The sequence below is a fragment of the Zootoca vivipara genome, chromosome 2 (genome assembly GCF_965207765.1).
Source record: "Zootoca vivipara chromosome 2, rZooViv2.hap1.1, whole genome shotgun sequence".
Classification (NCBI taxonomy): domain Eukaryota; kingdom Metazoa; phylum Chordata; class Lepidosauria; order Squamata; family Lacertidae; genus Zootoca; species Zootoca vivipara.
In genome coordinates this window covers 54,989,677-55,008,282 of record NC_142584.1, presented here as the reverse complement: position 1 = coordinate 55,008,282, position 18,606 = coordinate 54,989,677, and the positions used below count along the sequence as shown (strand labels likewise).

Below are 18,606 nucleotides of genomic sequence, written 5' to 3'. Positions count from 1 at the left end.
CAATAAAACACAAAGCAAGGCATTGAAGGCTTTCCTTGGCAGTTACTACAGCAACGTAAGGTTCCTTAAGACGACCTATGAAATTCATCATAGTGGATCTTGGAAGCCCACATAAATGCACTCAGTGGAGGACATTTAGGCTAAATAGGGAGAAGGTGGAGCAAAAGGATGGAGGCATTGGCTCCCTAAGTTTCTGCTGACCCTTTCAGATTCTGCTGCAAGTCTGTAATACAGTCTGCCAGGCCACTGCAACTAAGAGAGTGGTCTCAAAACCATTAATGAGTATCCTAAAGAAAAGAAATATCCAGTACGGGCCACAGTCATCAGTCCCAGCTTCACTAGAGCGGACACACCCACACCCACACCCACACACCATTAACCTCCTTGCTAAGCATGGTTACCCTAACAGCAGCATATAGGGTTGCCAGACTCAATAGAGAACAGGACTTCTGTGCCGTTAATTGCCCTGCTCTCTTTTGAGTCTGGAAACCTTAAAGAGAAACCAGCAGACCCTTTGTTTAATTTCCAAGCAAAGGGTCTGCTGGTTTCTCTTTAAGGTTTCCAGACTCAAAAGAGAGCAGGGCAATTAAAGGCACAGAAGTCCTGTCCTCTATTGAGTCTGGCAACCCTAGCAGCATAGCAGCCTATCCACTGTGCTGTGGGAACCTCCAGCTAATTCAGCTGGCAAATGGCCATTTGGGAATCTATACCACCAAGCATGAAAGGCCAGCCATCTTCCACCATCTTTCCCAACCCAGTGGAGTTGGGTCTGTATTTGCTCTTCAGGAGGCCGGATGAAGCCTGTGCTCAGATCCTGCTTGTGGGCTTCCCACAGACATCTGGTTGGGTGCTGTGAGAACAATACGGTGGACTAGATAGGCCTGATCTTCTAGTCAAGCCCCCCCTCACGTTCTTAAACCATGGATCCCAAAAGCCCATGGCCTCTGGAAGTACTGAAGATGCAAATGCTAGCACATATCCATGATGCCTCCCTAGTCATCAGAACACCCCCCACCTCCTTTTTGTGCTCTTACCCGCCTTCCTAATATCTGATTAATGGCTGCACTTTCTTTCAAGGTGCACTCAGCAATGACTGTCCCCCGCATCTCTTTCATATACAGCATGAAAGCATTCAGAGGCTTCTTGATGGTAGGCTTCTTGGCTTCTTTCTCTCTCTTTGGTTCTGGTTGTGATTTCCTTGCCGGAAACAGGAAAAAACAACAACTCGTTAGTAAAAAAAGAACTGAATGGTAACCGTAAATCTGCTGGGAAAAGACTAAAATCCATGAGCCAAAACTTAGATTTAAATATATATATTGACAGTAAAATACAGACTCCAGCAATGGCCTAGTTGCTACCATTGGAGACACAATGCTGGACTCTGTACAGTCTCTGATCTGATTCAACATAGACAGATATTACCTGTGATTTATTAAATGTGAGGCAAAACCCATTGCATTTACTGTTCCAGTTTGCAGAACTGTAAATGGCCTGTATCTGGGCTGGGGACCTCTGTGGTCCTCCAGGTGTTGTTGGACTCCAACTTCCCTCAGCCCCAGCCCACATTGCCAATGGTCAGGGATGATGACACAGGAACCCAGAAACATTTGAAGGGCATCAGTTTCCCCACCCTCATCGAAACAGGCCTTGGGGCGGGGGGGGGGGAGCAGAGTGGCCGAGAGAAGTGTGAAATGTCACCCTCCTTTTCCCCACTGGAAGTGGCACCATACTGGCTCTTGCTTTGCCAAGGAGAAGCAGCTTCAAAAAGGTGCAAAATGGATGCGGAATTATATCGTCCCAGCCTAAGCTTTCTCCCAAGACCTGGTCACTTACATGCTCCGGTCGTAATGGTCAAACTCTTGTTTCCCAGAGGGAGATGTGATGCCCGGGTGTGGGATTCCTGTGGTGTGCATTCCAGAGCCGAGCATCAAGGGATGCGTGATCCTGCAACATAAAACATGTTTGTGACTGCCTGGGCTTTTAAACAGATTACAGACCTCCTGGATTTCATACTGCAGTTGGACTCATTCTAAATAAATGAGAGAGAGGACCACCTTTAAGAATGCTCAGTAAATTGATGATTAAAAAGGAATGGTTGCATATTCAATGACAATTCCAAAAAAAAAACCACACAGCAGCAGAAACATGGCGGATGGGTTTCTAAAAGCTTACGCAGCTGCAAAAGGTCTGTAGCATGGATCCTTAGTTATATTCTGTGGAACTGCCACATTCTGGAACAGGGCCACTGAGGCAACACTGGGACATTTGGCAATGGCAATCCTACCTAATGATTTGTTTTTCAAGTGTTTGGGAGACAGAGGTTTGCCCACTAGGTGGCACTCTTTGAATTTTTCCTTCTATATTCATAGTAGCAACTGAGCAGAAGCCCATTAATTGAGTGTAATTTACATGTGAAGTGACCCTCTGACATCCATTTGCATTATCCTAGCTCATCCTGACATTCTGTTGTATTATTATTATTATTAATTAATAATTTATACCCCACCCACCTGGCTGGGTTTCTGTAAGTGAAGCACTCTTCCTGAACTAATAACACCCAAGAGTGCTGCATCACAGCTCTTGACGAAGCTGAAGGCAATGCTGAGGCAGGCAATGCCAAGCCTGACTTGGTATTTTCTCCTCATTGGGCCTGCAGTTAAATAGAGGCTACAAGACTTAATTTGGTGTGTGATTAAACTCAAAGGGCTGTAGTTAACTGTTCTCAGTGCACACACCAGTTTTCAGTTTCAAAGAGTGGGCATTTTGCACTGACTTTTGGCTGCATATGTTTTGTTTGGGGCTGTGTGTGGACTGCTCTTGCCTAAGTAATCCATGGTCCTAGTAACACTGTGAAGTATGGCTAAGCCCATTTCAGGTTAGGCCCTGGGCAAAATTTTTATACCAACTGCTTTGCAAAAACAATGCGGAATTCAGCCATTGGTCCATCTAGCTCAGTATCATCTGCTCTGATTGGCCATGGCTCTCCAGGGTTTCAGGCAGGGTTCTCTCACAGCCATATCTGGAGATACCAATGGTTGAAGCAGATGCCCTGTTGACACTGTATTGTTACGGCTGTAACACAAACATTCTGGCCGTCTCCAGACCTCGTTGCCTCCCTGGAGCAATTCTGAGCACAATGGGACCTGGGAGGGCAAAGCCAATGCTACCATCGCGATCATAACACAGCTACTTAAGATTAATAGTTTATACACCCTTCATCAGGCCTGAAAAATATTTTCAGCACTGGAGAATGATGCTGTCAGTATACCAAGCTTCATGACTGAAGCTTGAGACAGCAGGATTGCCCATGGGGGACAACCAACTGTTCATTAGCTCTGCTGGCACAAAAAGAAATGATGCTTGATTTTAATCTACTGGCATGACTTGAAGCTTGATCATTATCTGCTGAGGTGTGTGTTCTTGTCTGCGAAACCTGCCCTGTTCTTCTCTGCAAAGTGGGAATGCCGGTATGATGAAGAATGAAACTGTCAGGCAACCAAGGAGGTCTGCAGAGTCATTTATCTTAAATATTAAGATGCTTAGACTGGAGTAGTTGCCTCCGGCAGGCTGAAAATTATGGTAATAACAATAGTACTATCATCCTCATTATAATCAAGTGCCTTTTCGGCTACTGTTCCTAAAGCAAATCCCATGATGTCTTCATCAAGAGACATACTGAGCACTCTCATTAGGACTACACAGAGTAGAAGCCAAAGCCAAAGATGCCCAATCAAGTGGTGCACATATCTATCTATCTATCTATCTATCTATCTATCTATCTATCTATCTATCTAATCACACACACGCACACACCCATAGGTTAAAGTGCATCCCTGTTGGACCTTCTCAAGACAGACAAGGAAGATGGAAGTTGGCTTCAGATCATTCCAAGGAATTCTTGAACAACTCACAACCAGCATCTGGATTGGTAGTTCAGATCTGGAGGGCCAATGGGAAATTTGTGTTCCCTTCTGAAGGCAGGTCTAAGTTTTTTTAAAGTGTTGCATGGGGGGCACTGCAGTACACAGTCCTGCCACCACAAAAGGAACAGCCTGAAAAAAGCAAATATTTGGTTCGTACCATAGTACATGGATGCTTTCAGTTTACTACCATCCTCAGCTGTTGTAAATTGCCATACATTTCCAGGTTACCAAAGCCAGCAATCTTAAGCCAAGGGAGGGCTCTTGTCAGGGGCCATACAAGGAATTAACTGGACAAGGAGGACGTTGCCAGGCATCTGCCTTGCACTCAAGTAGAGCATGATGCATGGAGGAAAGCTGACAGTGGACTCAAGCAGTGGAGTAAGGTAGGAATGAGAACCTGACCTGATGGTTTGAATTTATCAGGTTCTCTGTCCCAAACAAGGCCAATTTCTACTTTTGTTAGCTGAAGATGACAACCATGGCAGAGTAATAAGGGTGTCCATTATATTCTGCAGTATTTTGAAGTAACACCACAAGGGGACCCTTATGCTGGAGACAGACAACAGCGTTGTTGGTTCTTTTGAGAGCTGAAAGCAAAAAGGGACACCATTGCTTGCAATGTGTGCGCTCGTCCTTCTTACCAGGCCTGGTAAATAACTTTTGCAAAGTTTTGCATTGTTGTTGTTGTTTTTTAAAAAAAAAATCTGGGGAGGAAGAACTGTTTAACCACAGGCAACAACAGAACAAAAGAAATGTGTGCACACCATGAGAGGTGAAACCTTTTGTCAAAGCACTTACAAATTCTATTTTTTGTCTTCAGCCACATAAGACTAAGAGACATACTGATGTTTGAGGCTGCAGTGGTGGTGCTCACATGAAGATGGACTTTACAGCATCTTCATGAGGGTTCTCTCTCTCCACCCCCTACTATTGTTGACCAAAGCCAAAATTGTGTTACTCCTTTTTGAGAGCGTGCTAAGTTTGTGTGCTGTTTTAAAATATTATTATTATTAAAAGCCACCTGCCTAAAACAGGAGACTCCCTACCCTGTTGCTGCCACCCAGAAGCCTCCTTAAATGCTGCAAGCTTGAACGGCGTGGACTGCAAAAGAAGCAGAGCGATTTTGTCCTGACTTAGGCAGCTCATACTTACCTAGAGAAAGAAGCCCCAGCAGTGAGCGCCGACGTATAGGGCTGTCTAAATCCACATGACTGGAAAGGACAGACAGGCTGGCTCTGCCTGGGATCAGGAAGAAAGAGTCCATAAACCATCTATATCGGTGCCACCTTTCCTGCATACCCTTTTCCCAACTGGACTCATCACGGACTTGTAGTTTTGGGAAAAGGAGAAGCCTCCTGTTGTACATTGGCTTCTGTCCCAATGGGGAGGTGAGTCTAAACAGGTCTACAGGAAAGTTCCACTAATGCCACCTTAGAACCCTACCTGCGCTTATTATACTCTCAGCTCTGCAACATTGCTAAAGAACTAGGCCTCGACCCAAGTTGATTTGCACACAAGCTTCTTGACGCACCCTCCCTATAGCTCTCAAGGGTGACATTTCAAATCCTACTGGATGCTGATTCCAAATGCTTTCTCCTTAGCTGTAATTGAAGCAGGAACCTTTGGGTTTGGAGTGCTGTTGATGGCATCGCTTACTCTTGATTCTGTACCTTAGTCCCTAAAAGCTGGTGCAGGGTGAAGATGAGCAGGTTCAGCATGAGTGGCACAGCTGAAAGACTGAGTGTAGTTCAAACTCCCACCATAGTTTGTGCCTGCTCTTTGATCTATGCCCTTCCTCCCCTCGTGGGTTAGTGTTAAGGCCTGGGTAGACCTCTCTGTATCAATATTAATAGGCATATTACAGTGGCTGTTGAGTTCTGAGTCAGTAGGTTCAAATCACACTTGCACCATGAACTCATTAGGCGAACTTAGACAACCCTCTGCTCCTTTCTCCCTAAGCCTGAATAATAATAATAATGGAGGCCTACTTGACAGGCTTAACATAAGGATCACTGACATATGCAACACTTTAAACCTCCTAAGTATTATTACTATTCCTACTAATGACTAAATTAACTCTTATCATTACTTGCTTAAAAACTTGCAACCCAGGCAACATTGCTGCAAACTTAGGAGCACATGTAAAATATGCCGAACACTAGCCAAGTGCTACAACAGGAAGCAGGCTTTTGCAGTTTCAACATTTGGGCCTTGGAGATGAGAACACAGTTTAATTCTGAAGTGACATTCATTATTCCATAGGCCAAGATTCCCCAAGAAAAGAAATGGCCATAGCCAAGGAAGTTTTTCATCAATGTGAACCTGACATGGAAATTATTTCAACTGGAAAATCAATCCGCGATTCTGACTATTCAGAATGAAAGTGCTTTTTTTTTTGTAGGTGTGTGTGTGTGTGTGTGTTTTAAAACCCTGCGAAAGTAGAATGGAAATATTTATTTACTTAAGTTATTTCAAAACCAGCATGAGGCATCAAGTTAAATTGTTGCATACGTAGCTCATATTGTGCAAATGACACCATTTACAAGGCTTTTTAGGGAAGGTGTGTTTGCAGCTAAGCTAAGCTTCAGTGAACAAGCTCACCAGACTGGACTGCAAGCCATTTTTATTTGAGGTTCTTGACTTGTCATTCCACCTAATTAAAGGGAGACTTATTACAGGGCCTCTTCCCCAAAATACTTGGCAGGTACAAAGGACATTCCTGCCGAACTCTTTCTTGCTAAGGAAAAGCTGCTTCCTGCATTCAGACCCCTTTGTGTTTGAAGTCAGCCTCATTCCAGATCAGTGAACGTTCAGAGCCATTCACATACCACAGTGCTTGTTACTGGCAGATGGGGGCTCTGAAGTCTTCCTCCTCCTCCACAATTAATTTCAGCACTGCTAACGCTGCCAAACCTCTGCAAAGCATGGTGTGGAGAGGCCAAATAACACACACACACACACACACACACACACCCCTGGACGTATTATTTGAGGGGCATCAGTTGCACTTGCTTGTAGACAGCTCAGTGTATACAAATGGGAGTAGATTGCATACAGTATATAGGGAAACATTTAAACTGCAAATTTGGGGAAGCCAAGTAAATATAAAATCCCCCTGAGAACAAGATTTTAACTAAATGCTTGTTACTGAGCTTGTTGAGAAATTAAGTCAAACCTAACTTTCTTAGAGCTCTATGCAATGACTGCAATCCAAAGATAAACTTGCACCAGTGTTTTATAGGGTCACAAAGTGCACTTCTGCGTAAGAATCTGAAGTACACCCACATGCAAATGGTACTGTGCACACATTGCGGGATTTTCCACTGCACACTGATGCACCAGGAGTTCATAGCCAAGTGCTGCAATCTAGCAAGCTCTGGAAAACACTATCATAACATCTTTATGATTTACATATGGGTTTCCTTAACGTTTTTATAGGTATTTGAATTTTGTGCAGGAATTTCGTTTCATTTAGAAATGTCAATATGAGTGAAAGAGTGCAAAGTCATGGCCATATTGGGGCTCCCTGTTGTGCATTTAGGGACACAGCTGGGTTGTCATTTTTAATGTATGCTGTGAGAAACAAAAACCGGTGGTGTACTATCAGCAAAGACAATTTCTGCATAAAGCATGAAATTGGTCTGACTCTGCTGTGAACCTATGTTTGGAGAAGAGAGATAGACCCTCTCCCGATATGCTGTGCGTCCCATTCCTGCTTGGGTCCTGCTGCAGTGTTGCTGGTATTTTAAAACAGAAAGATGTAAACGAAGACACACATTTAATGTAACATGTAGCCTGGCCCATGGTCAGATACAAAACAGTTTTCTACATATGTGCAAGCCTCTGGATTCCAGCCCCAGTGCAACTGGAAGAAAAACTGGGCTTCCTCGAGATGCAACTTTTTAATGGAAACAGATATTGCATTGAAAATGGAGAAATACTTTGTGCTGGCTACGGGGAGAAAGTGCTAATGGAAATGTCTGCCTCCTGATCTCTTAAAAGGTAAAGGGGAAGGGACCCCTGGCCCCTAGTTCCAGTCGAGACCGACTCTGGGGTTGCGGCGCTCATCTCGCCTTATTGGCCAAGGGAGCTGGCGTATAGCTTCTGGGACATGTGGCCAGCATGACAAAGCCACGTCTGGCTGTCTGATCACTAGTGGTTAAAGTTGGCAAGAGGTGATAATAGAAAGTAAAAGCATGGATATGCTGCCTGACCAAGCAACAAACCCAAAGTATTATGAAAAACTGATTGCTTCCCCCCCTTCCAATCAGCTTTCCTTTCTAGAAGCAGGGTTTGTGTCTTACATACTTCCTGTCTGTCTTATCCGTGGACACCCCTCCACGCCGACAGAAAAATAACCCAGAGGTCTTCCGATCCTCTCCAAATGACTTTATTCCTTTTAAATGGTAGTTAATCATTGCCCAAACTATAGCAAGTCTAGGACAGACACAATGTTAAACATAAAACATCTAAAGAACCAACCAACCATAAAGCCTGAAGCCTCAGGTGCCTCTTCTTTTGTGAATAAATATATGGAACATCATTTGGTAGTCAAATATTGTATTGTATTGCTTTGTGATGTGTTTTACTGTACCTCCTGTAGGTGATGCACTTAACATGCCTGTGCCACAGTTTACTAGCTATGGCAGAAATTCCTATCTGCACACTGCTAAGGATGGGTGAATCTGCAAATGTTGGCTTCTTTCCATTTCTCATTCTTCCAATTTTAAGTTCAGTTCTCCATTATCAGTTTGCACATGTGTGTGTGTGTGTGTGTGTGTGTGTGTGTGTGTGTGTGGTGTTTTTTTAAAAAAATCTCTGTGAAAATTCAGTAACATTTTAGTGTGAATTTCTCCCAATATGTACGTGTTTTTATGCAGTTTTACATTTTTGCAAAACAGTATTGCCGAACATAATGCATCTTTGTAGATTACTTTCACTAACGTGTGCATTTTTATGTACACTTTGTCCCAGTACATTCATTTTTGCACACATTACTCGGCTGGAGAACTACAGTGCAAAATTCAGAAAAGCACAATTTTTGAAGGCTGTCTTTAGATTTCGGTATTGTTTTGGAAATTACAAATTAGTTAGGTTCACTGAACCAAACATCTCCCCTATCCCTACAGAGTGCATTCAGCTGATATGCAGGAACTTTGCTCTCCATTATTATTATTATTATTAATCTTCTGGCAACATCTCCAGTTCAGAAATGGTGGGTTGAAGTAGCTACAATTCCACACTGTCATGCATTGCACAGTTGTACCAACGCCTGCTGCATCACGTAAGTCAATTAATACATGGAAGGGGTGGGGAGAGGTCTACTTATGGTTGAATGTCTCCTTAGCTTCTGGCCTAAATATACAGCCATGAAGTGGAGAAAATGCTGCCCCTCGTCTTTTAAAACACTCTGCCCCGAATTGCATTTTCCCTCTCTCTTGCATGTTTACTAGGACCCACATTGAATTACCATTAATCCGTGGTAAGGAGGGGAAGGCCATCTGTAGAACCGTATGTTTTATGGACAGAATTTAACAACAAGATTTCTGTAGTAATTCAGGTATGCACATGCCCGTGGTGAGAAGAAAGCAAATTCTAAGACCTACCACTCTCTTCCTTGTTATTGGCATTTCAGAATGGCAGCATGGGGCTGAAGAAGAGATTCTAGGCCAAGGGTCAACACAACAGTCCCTGATCAAAGTAGGAGAGCAGGAGAGAGAACCAATATCTTGCTCAAAATCTTTTTTTTCACACCTAGACCAGTGCCAAGAACTAATTGTGGTGCCAGGAAAAAGCATACTGAAGTGTGTACACATAGAGTTTCAGGTGTTGTGGAGAATGGTTGGTGTTGCCCAGGTAGCCCAATTTGGACAAACTTCCCTCAGTTATAGGTGTTTAATACTTACCATCCCATAGAAGGTGTTATCTGTCCAACTCCACTAGGAGGGAGGGAATAGAAACCAGAAATGTCCGATGTTTGAGAAGTACGGTGTACACCTGGCAGAAAATCGAAACATCAGGAAGTTTAGGCGAAGCAATTACTAGCTTTCTTTTAAGTAGCATTAACTTGGCTAAAACGGACATGGTCCAAAGGTTCAGTAATTCTTAGCATCTAGTAACCAGAATCGGTTAACTTACTTTGTCTCTCCCTTGTCCCCCATTTCTGGACAAAATAAATATCCTTAGGCTTTCCTATCTATTAAGATTCTCTTCCACAAAAGTCTGCAACCAGACAATCAAGGTACAACATTGAAGGGGTGAGGAGTACAGGAAGTGAGTGGGACAAAAGTATCCGGAGTACGCAAAAGATGAAGTTGGTGCGGCGTAGTCAGCCGAGGTAGGGCACTGAAGGAGGTGGTAAGTGCAGGAAATGAGTGGGACAGAAGCACATGGAGTAGATATAAGATAAAGCTGGTGTAATGCAGCAGAAAAAAATTGAGTTGGGGAGTCCTCAGTTCAAATCTCACCTCAGCCACCCACAGACTCAAAAGATGGCTTTGGGCCAGCCTTCTAAGTCTCAGCCCCAAACCCCTATCTATAATAGAGGGATAGCAATGTGGGCCTACACCACAGTGCTGCGGGGAGGATGGCAGAGATAATATACGTGAAGTCCTTTGAGTGTGGTATGTAATTTCTAAGTATTATCATCAAAGTACAAAAAAACCCCAACCACCACCAAGTTAAGTCACCGATTTTCATATGTGGGGTTGGAAAGGTAATTTGCTCAGGAATGAGTGGGTGGTCATTAGAAGGAGCATGAGTGTGGGAGAAAAGGGGTGGGGAAAGGATTTCTTTCTTTCTTCTCAAAATAAACTATATGCCCTAGTCTCACTTAATTCTTCCTCCTCCTTTAGGACCTTAGTTTCTTGGTTTCTGCTGCTTCTGTTTAGCACACCAGTTTGTTGACCAACTGGGGCATGTTAGTTCCTTGAGCAGTTTTTTTCTCCCTTCCACCCCAACTTTCTATAGTTTAAAATATATCTGTGTTAATTATCAACAAGATACAGAATCTTAAATAAAATGAGCACTATTGTGACATTAGGTTGCATTCTTATTGTGTTTGGAAAAACTGTATGCTGCTCCTTTCTGACTGCAGGTTATGTTTCGCACACACACCCAGGCTGACTGAATGGCCTTCACTGAATAATAATCTTTTAGGTGCTATGGAAATTCCGCCACATGTGTTTGATCTGTGATGGTGGTTTCATGTATGAAAGTCATCGCTTGATATCACAAACACTGCATACATGAACTTGCGTGCAGGGTGAAAAGAGAACAAAACTATGCAGGTGGTGGCAGTGGTTGTAACTACCTGAGAGACAGCCCTCTGCGGCCTCCAGCCAATGTTACAATATCACACAACCACTTAGCAATCCAAAGTAGTGTGGGGTGCGGTAATACTCATTCAGTGCATTAGTGGAGCCCCCTGTTTCCATTCTCCATCTGCAAAGATGGGCAGCTACACTTTGGTCACATCCAGAAGGACGCTTCAGATTATGCTTCCCACTTCAGGGCAATGTACTTCCAACATGGTGATGTTCATTTATCTAAGTGTTCCCACTGGCTTCTCACATGAGTAAAAATCATGAAATCAGAAACAAGTGGTAAGCCTCATCAAAATTCCCACATTGCAATTTTACTCGCTGACTGGAATGAGCAGCCTTCATTATTTTTTCAGTCAGTAAAAATGAATTAAAGACAGCTCCTTTCTCTCACATAAGCCACCTCATCATAAACTTAAGGATGCTGTGGATCTGCTTTGGTGCATGTCCAATCCATGAGAGTCCTTAAGCCACGGGCCTTCTACAGTCAGTCACACTGGGATGCTGTCAGCAGCCACAGCAACAAGCTTAACTTCAAGCCAGCCCATGCAACAGGGGAGCTTTCTACCCTCAGGGTAGACTTGTGTTATGGCGTTTTATTCTAAGAATAAGTCTCTCGAGGTGCACTCACAGAGACTTTCAAAGCCTCTTCAAAAGTCATGGGACTTATTCTGTGGGTATGTTCAAGGACAGCTGGATCTAAGGTGCTTTGTGTTATATTCCCTGAAGAGCCAAGCAAGATTTGAACTATCCTCATTCACCACTTCCTGCCAGACTTCAATATTTGCCCTTAGCTAAGCTTCTTGTAAGTTATAATTCGTCGACTCCTTTTATTTTTATGTTTTAGGTTTAATTTTCTCTGAATGCTGGTGGGCAATTTTAGATCTATGAGACTAGATGTGTAGAGAGCATGTTCAGTTTGCAGGGAGCAGGAGAATGAAAAATCTTCTGAGCCCAGGTCAATGTTTTCTGGGGTGTAAAGTCTAGCAGAATAATTCTCTAAGGGGCTTAAGATAGCACATGTGCTAGCTTCATGACATTTGTTAAACACACTTCTCAACAGCCTTGGTGTTTGGCAGCATGCTTAACCATACAAGGTGCATTGCTTTGCCATTGCTTAGGAACTTGAGTAGGGTGGGGAGAAAATATGCAACTGGTAATTACTGCTGTGAAACTATATCCAACTCCAGAAAGCTGTAAGGAGAAATTCTATGAAACAAACATTCTTTACATCTCTCAAGACATGTTTGTTCAGGAATACCCCACTGAGAGTGGATGCGAATGTCTAGGAAGGTCAGGTGGTACAAGTGTAGGTCTGTGGAGAATCACCTGTTTCAAGGCCAAAGAGCTATGAGTGGAAGAAGTACAGCATCACAATGTCTTGGGGGTGGGCAGCTGGGCTGTGTTACTGGATGAGAAACAAGGCTAATAAGAAAGATATGGGCTGCAGCAGCATATAAACTACTGGGCCATGAAAATCTCTTCAGCAAAGAGCTTCTGCAGGTGGATGGACCTTACTTTTCTCACACAAGATTCCTATGCTGGGTTGAAATGGCCTTCTGTTGGTGGAAGATCTGAGCCACAAACCCTGTTTATGGAAAACTAAAGACAACAGGACTTGGAGCTTACTGTGTGCTATTTGAGGTGCATTCTCCATTGAAATAAACATGTTGGGACTATAAAGGTAAAGGTAAAGGGACCCCTGACCATTAGGTCCAGTCATGGATGACTCTGGGGTTGCGGCGCTCACCTCGCGTTATTGGCCGAGGGAGCTGGCGTACAGCTTCCAGGTCATGTGGCCAGCATGACAAAGCCGCTTCTGGCGAACCAGAGCAGCACACGGAAATGTTGTTTACCTTCCTGCTTGGAGCGGTACCTATTTCTCTACTTGCATTTTGACGTGCTTTCGAACTGCTAGGTTGGCTGGAGCTGGGACCGAGCAACGGGAGCTCACCCCGTCACGGAGATTCGAACTGCCCACCTTCTGATCGGCAAGCCCTAGGCTCTGTGGTTTAACCCACAGCGCCACCTGTGTCCCACTTGCCAAAATTGTTTCCGAGACAGAAATTCAGAGTTGAGAATGAACATGCACCGGCCATCAAAAGTACCACAGGTACAAGTGAAAACTGCCCCCTGACGATTCCCACGGGCTTGTGAATCTGGGTAAGTTATGGATTATAAATGAAATGGGTTTATCATGATCATCACCACAAACACCTCATCTTCATTAAGGAATTTCAAATAAGAAATGATACATCTGAATTGTTGCTTGTCTATATAAAAATCTATATAAAAGTACACCCTTAAAATCCAGTAATAAGAAGCACTACCGTGTTTCTCATATTATAAGACACGTCTTATATTTATTTTTTCCTCAAAAAAATACACTATGCTTATTTTCAAGGGATGTCTTATTTTTTTCCTCCTCCTCCTGCCGCGGCCGGCATTGCTGCTGCTCCTATCACTATGTCTTATTTTCGGGGTATGGCTTATATTCCTTGAATGCTTAAAAATCCTGCTATGGCTTATTTTATGGGGATGCCTTAAAATATGAGAAACAGGGTATCTGAGAGTTAAAGTGAAAGTATTTCTTAAATGATAAGTTGTAAAACTGGTAAATGTAAAATCTTGCACAGCCTAACATAGCCCATCAGTTTTCCTTTGCCCTGTAACAAAGAACTGAAGCAGTTTGCTTTTATAAAGGTAGGAAGTACCTAACAGTTTTGTACCACTGACCGCATTCTCATGACACAATAAGCCAGGACTCCTGGGTGACCCTGACTTACTGTGAAAGAGCAGCATGCTAATACACACAACATGTTCTTCCTTTGCATGAGTGGATAAAACAAACCCGGAGAGGGCATAGCTGCCAAGTTTTCCCTTTTCTCGCGAGGAAGCCTATTCAGCATAAGGGAATTTCCCTTAAAAAAAGGGAGAACTTGGCAGCTATGGGAGAGGGTAACCCAGGATTCAGGGAGTCAACTTTAACCCTGGCTTCCGTTTCTGTCTTGATTGAGAGTAGGTTCACATGACATGATAACCATATTTAAATAATGTTATAAGTTCCCATTCAAATTCCCCTAAAATGCAGACCAAGAAGCATAGCTGCCAAGTTCTCCCTTTTTTTAAGGGAAATTCCCTTATGCTGAATAGGCTTCCTCGTGAGAAAAGGGAAAACTTGGCAGCTATGCCAAGAAGGACATTGGCTGTGTTTCCACCTCTACAATTCTATGATTCTGTGATAAGCTATCACATTCTAATTAGCTTTATCTGCATATAAGAAGAAAGGGACAAAACAGCAATAAGCTAGGGATCTAAGTTTATCTTGACATTCAAATGTCGCCACTAACTCTTTTAAATCAGATATTTTTATTAACACAGAAATAAGTTGCATATGTTCCATAGTTTATAGGATAAATGCTATCAGGTGACACTGTGCCCACTACAATATGAGAAAGGAAACAAATTTATTCTGGAAATTTAGAGACAATATTATTATGCTGTAATTATTCAACCAAAGGAAGTTGAGGCACAATACATCGAACGGCACAGTGGCATATCTCTCACTTTCATTTTGATGGGCTCTTTGAAGAGATGCCATGCAGAAACCACTAGGAAAAAGTGCTTTGGGTCCTTCCAGTCGTATCTAAATAGTCAGCTTAGGCACACTCTGACACTGTGAGGGGGTTGTGAAAGAAAACACCACTAAATGTGAGAAAAGAGTGTGTGGCCAAGACCACAACTTGCTCTTGAACCCACATTAATCACTCAGGGCCAAAATTAGATGAGAAGCAGGAGGCCCATGATTAGGATTCTACTTGTTTTCAGGTTTTCTTTTCTTTTACTAATTAGCAACCTCACATGGTTGCCTTGAAGTCTAGGGAAGTGTTCTTCTGGGAGGAAGTGCTTGACCCCTTCCCACTTCCTGAAATGTCTCCATTCCAAATCATCTAGCATTCCAATCACCCACCAAGATCAAAGCACATTTGCCTTTGTAAGTAGCTTTTTTTTTTAATTCCAGGGAGGAGGGCAGAAGCAGCAAACTGGAACAATTTGTGAGAGTCAAGTGGCCGGTAGGGAAGGGTTAAGCACCCCTCCTCCTGCTGCTTCTTTGCTCACAAGGGCCCCTGAATGCTGCTCCTAAAAGTAGAAATACATATGCCAGCAGCTTTGGTTCTCTAATACATGTGCTCGAGAATAGCTTTTAGACCTTCAGAGGTGATGTGCAAAATGGATGAGGATGGCTGTGAAATACAGTTCAAGGGTGAATATTTGCAGTAAGCATTCTGACTTTCATTGATATGGGTAAAGTTTAGTGAGTTTACAATCCTATTATCAGCATAGCTGCCAAGTCTCCCGTATTCCCTGGGAAACCCCTGTTTTTTCAGCTGTCCCCAGCTGAAAAAACGGATTTTTTTTGTTTCCCCCCGGTTTATTCTGGGGCGGCGGCCATTTTGGAACTGGGCAAAGCAACATCAAAAGTCGCTTCTGAGCATGCTCCGCCCAGTTCCAAAATGGCGGCAGCGCTACTTCCGGTCTGCTACTTCCGGTCATATCCCTTATTTCTCCGACAGGAACTTGGCAGGTATGTATTATCAGCCTACCTTTTCCCCCCAAAAAACCAAAGGTTTTCTAAAATTATTTTCAGACGCCTCCCCTCCTCTCCCCCACTCCCTGCAAAGTAAATAAGAGGAAGCTGATAGCATCATGGTTACCTTGTTTCTGGTTGATGTCAGCTGGCAGGTGTGGCGAATGGGAGCCATGGCTGAAATGTTCATTGCTGTATGGGATGAGTGGGGTGAGTGGATGGACGCCATGGGACGGCTGCACTACAGGAACCTTGTTGGACTGAAAAATACAAGTCAGAGGAGAGAGGGGCTTGAGTAATTTTAGCCTTTTGAGTTTCACAATTCATGAGGGTGGGGTGACAGAGAGACGGAGGCATCCTAAAATGAACCTTACCATTGGCTAAGTAAGTTTTAAAGTAGCTGTCTATGTCAGAAGCAACACAGGGGCTGTTCAACAGCCAGGACAGAAGCCTCAGAGAAAAAATACGTGAAAGCAAACACTCCAGCCTGGGTACGGCTGCAAGTCCTGAATCCATGTCTGGCTCTGCTTTTGTTAGCAAGATGGTTGGAATGATAATGAATGGGAAACAGGTCCATCAAAGGGGAGGATTCACAGGCCCATTTATCATGTCACTCTAATTGTCTAAATGTGCTGTGCTCTTGTGTGAAGCACTGGCCAAAGTCTAGAGATGGTTTCTGTGACTTTGTCTTCCCAGATGAAGTGCTTATCTCCATCAGTATATCTAAACTAACATAATGTACCACCTTTAGAGGGATATGTTTTACTTTTACAGAGCTCGTGGAAGCAGGCATGCAGGCTTGCATGCGTGGTGAAGTGAGTACTCAGATACTGTTGGACTCCCATCAGCCTTAGTCAGCGTGACTGATGATAACTGTTAATAGGCACTGTAGTTAAGCAAGTTCTTGGGGTGTGTGTGTGTCTCCATCCCTGCTTTAAAAGCTTGCAGGCAAGTTCCTGAAGTTACTGAATGGGTTTTTCCCATAGAACTCTCTGTAGAGTGATGGCACCATGGAAAGACCCATGTTGTTGCAGGCCTTTAAACATTGCAGTAGACTGTGGGGTGAGCCCATGGAAAAGGAGCTCCCACGGCATGACTATATGGTGTATAGAACACCAGAGTGTGGCAAGCACACATGCACAACCTCTCAAACCCATGCTTTGTGGGCCACATCTGATGTGTCTTAGTTTTAGAGGACCCACTTAGAAGAATTACTTTTGAATGGGGAATATCCACCAGTGTTTTTATGTGAAGCTGCTTCACGTTAAGAAATTATTCTTCAGTCTTAGGGTCTGTAAACGCAACATACAGGCCTTCACTCTGGGAATTTCAGCTCATTCAGCACCTTCCAAAAGGAGGGCGACATGATATAGCAGCTGATCCTTCTAAGGTTATTATTATTATTTAAAAGCAAGAATTGGAAGAGAAGACTAGACCATGAACCGTCAACCCTTTTCTGACAGAGCAAACATAGAGGAGCTTGTTTTAAAAGCAGCATATGAAGAAGCAGTTTTGCTTCTTTCCTGACTGCCTCAAGCATTTCTGCCATTTCATACTTGCCCAGTTTCGCCCACAGTTGCCTTTAAATTGACACTGACTTCACCAGAACTGGGAAAATCAAATTTGTCACTCAGAAACAGAGAAAAAACTCAGAAAATAATTTCACGAGGAATAATAAAGGTGGGATCAGTAGAGGCAGGGATCTAATTCAGTGCTAAAAGTGGAGTATCACACATGTTCTACATGGAAAAACACTTTCAGAAAGGAAAGGAAACGAAACAAAAAGAATGAAGCTGCGATTGATAATGTCACACATATGTTTTGTGGACTGTACACATGATAGCAAGAAGTTGGTGCTAATAACTCCTGCTTCTGAGGGCCTAACTATATGTTATGGAGAGTATGAAACTGCTATCTGAATCTGCATTTCTCCCAGAGTATCTCCAATTTCATAAAAAGAAATATGCAGGGGGGCATCATTGCATTTAGTTTTCTGATGCCCTTTGTAAACATCAGCCAGTGAACTGGAGTGGGATAGAGAAATGCTCTAGAGGAAGACATCAGCTGTGCATGTGCTGCCGAAATACACATGCCCCACCATCACTAGAGTTGCCAGGGGTCAGGAGTTAGAGCCCATGGAAAATGCTCTGTTCATTCTAAGATATGCAACCACTGCATGTGCCGCCACCAAATCATACATGATTATCAGGCCACAGCAGTTGGTAGCACAATGCAACTGTGCCACAACAGAAGGGGGGGGGGAGACAGGAAATAGCCCTATTCTCAGACCTACATTTTATTTATCTAACCAAATCTGTACCCTGCCTAACTGTAAATTAAACCTCTACGTGGCTTTATGGTTAAACATATTTTGTTAAATATAATACACGCATGTATAGAACATAACTGAAGAAAGTAAGCGAAGCCACAGAGTAAAGTCACACATTTGTATTATGGCAGGGATCCCCCCGCCATAGAGACTATTGTGGGAACCACTAGATACCAATTTCACAGAAGAATAACTGGTGATGCTGAGACGACCTCCCCACAACAAATGAAACACAGATAAACAAAGACAGGCAACCCCCTAAACTTCAGTTTTCACACCCTTGCCCTTCCTATTTTTTTTTTCAGAATGAAAATTACGGGGTTATTTTACTTCTGTGAAATGGATGGAATAAAGAGGCCACCTATCAGAGTCCTGTTTGGACTGTGTGTAGCCATATCCGAAGTGAAACCTGGAGTCCTGAGCCTTGCTTCTGAAGTCCAAAGT

General features: G+C 43.3%; 1 protein-coding gene across 12 annotated transcripts in view; it reads right to left on the bottom strand.

The window, feature by feature from the left end:
• Window positions 1–18,606, bottom strand: part of TCF7 (transcription factor 7) — a 115,792-nt gene that overhangs the window by 20,182 nt on the left and 77,004 nt on the right. For 7 of the 12 annotated variants that reach the window (XM_035105445.3, XM_035105444.3, XM_035105449.3 and 4 more), the window contains exons 4-8: window positions 15,961–16,093; window positions 9,830–9,920; window positions 5,076–5,162; window positions 1,834–1,944; window positions 1,035–1,197 (exon numbers count right to left, since the gene is read on the bottom strand). In XM_035105445.3, coding sequence (XP_034961336.2) covers window positions 1,035–1,197; window positions 1,834–1,944; window positions 5,076–5,162; window positions 9,830–9,920; window positions 15,961–16,093 — 585 coding nt within the window. The remainder of the gene's footprint in view (window positions 1–1,034; window positions 1,198–1,833; window positions 1,945–5,075; window positions 5,163–9,829; window positions 9,921–15,960; window positions 16,094–18,606) is intronic. The other 5 variants (XM_088661903.1, XM_088661905.1, XM_035105451.3 and 2 more) reach the window with 1 other exon arrangement.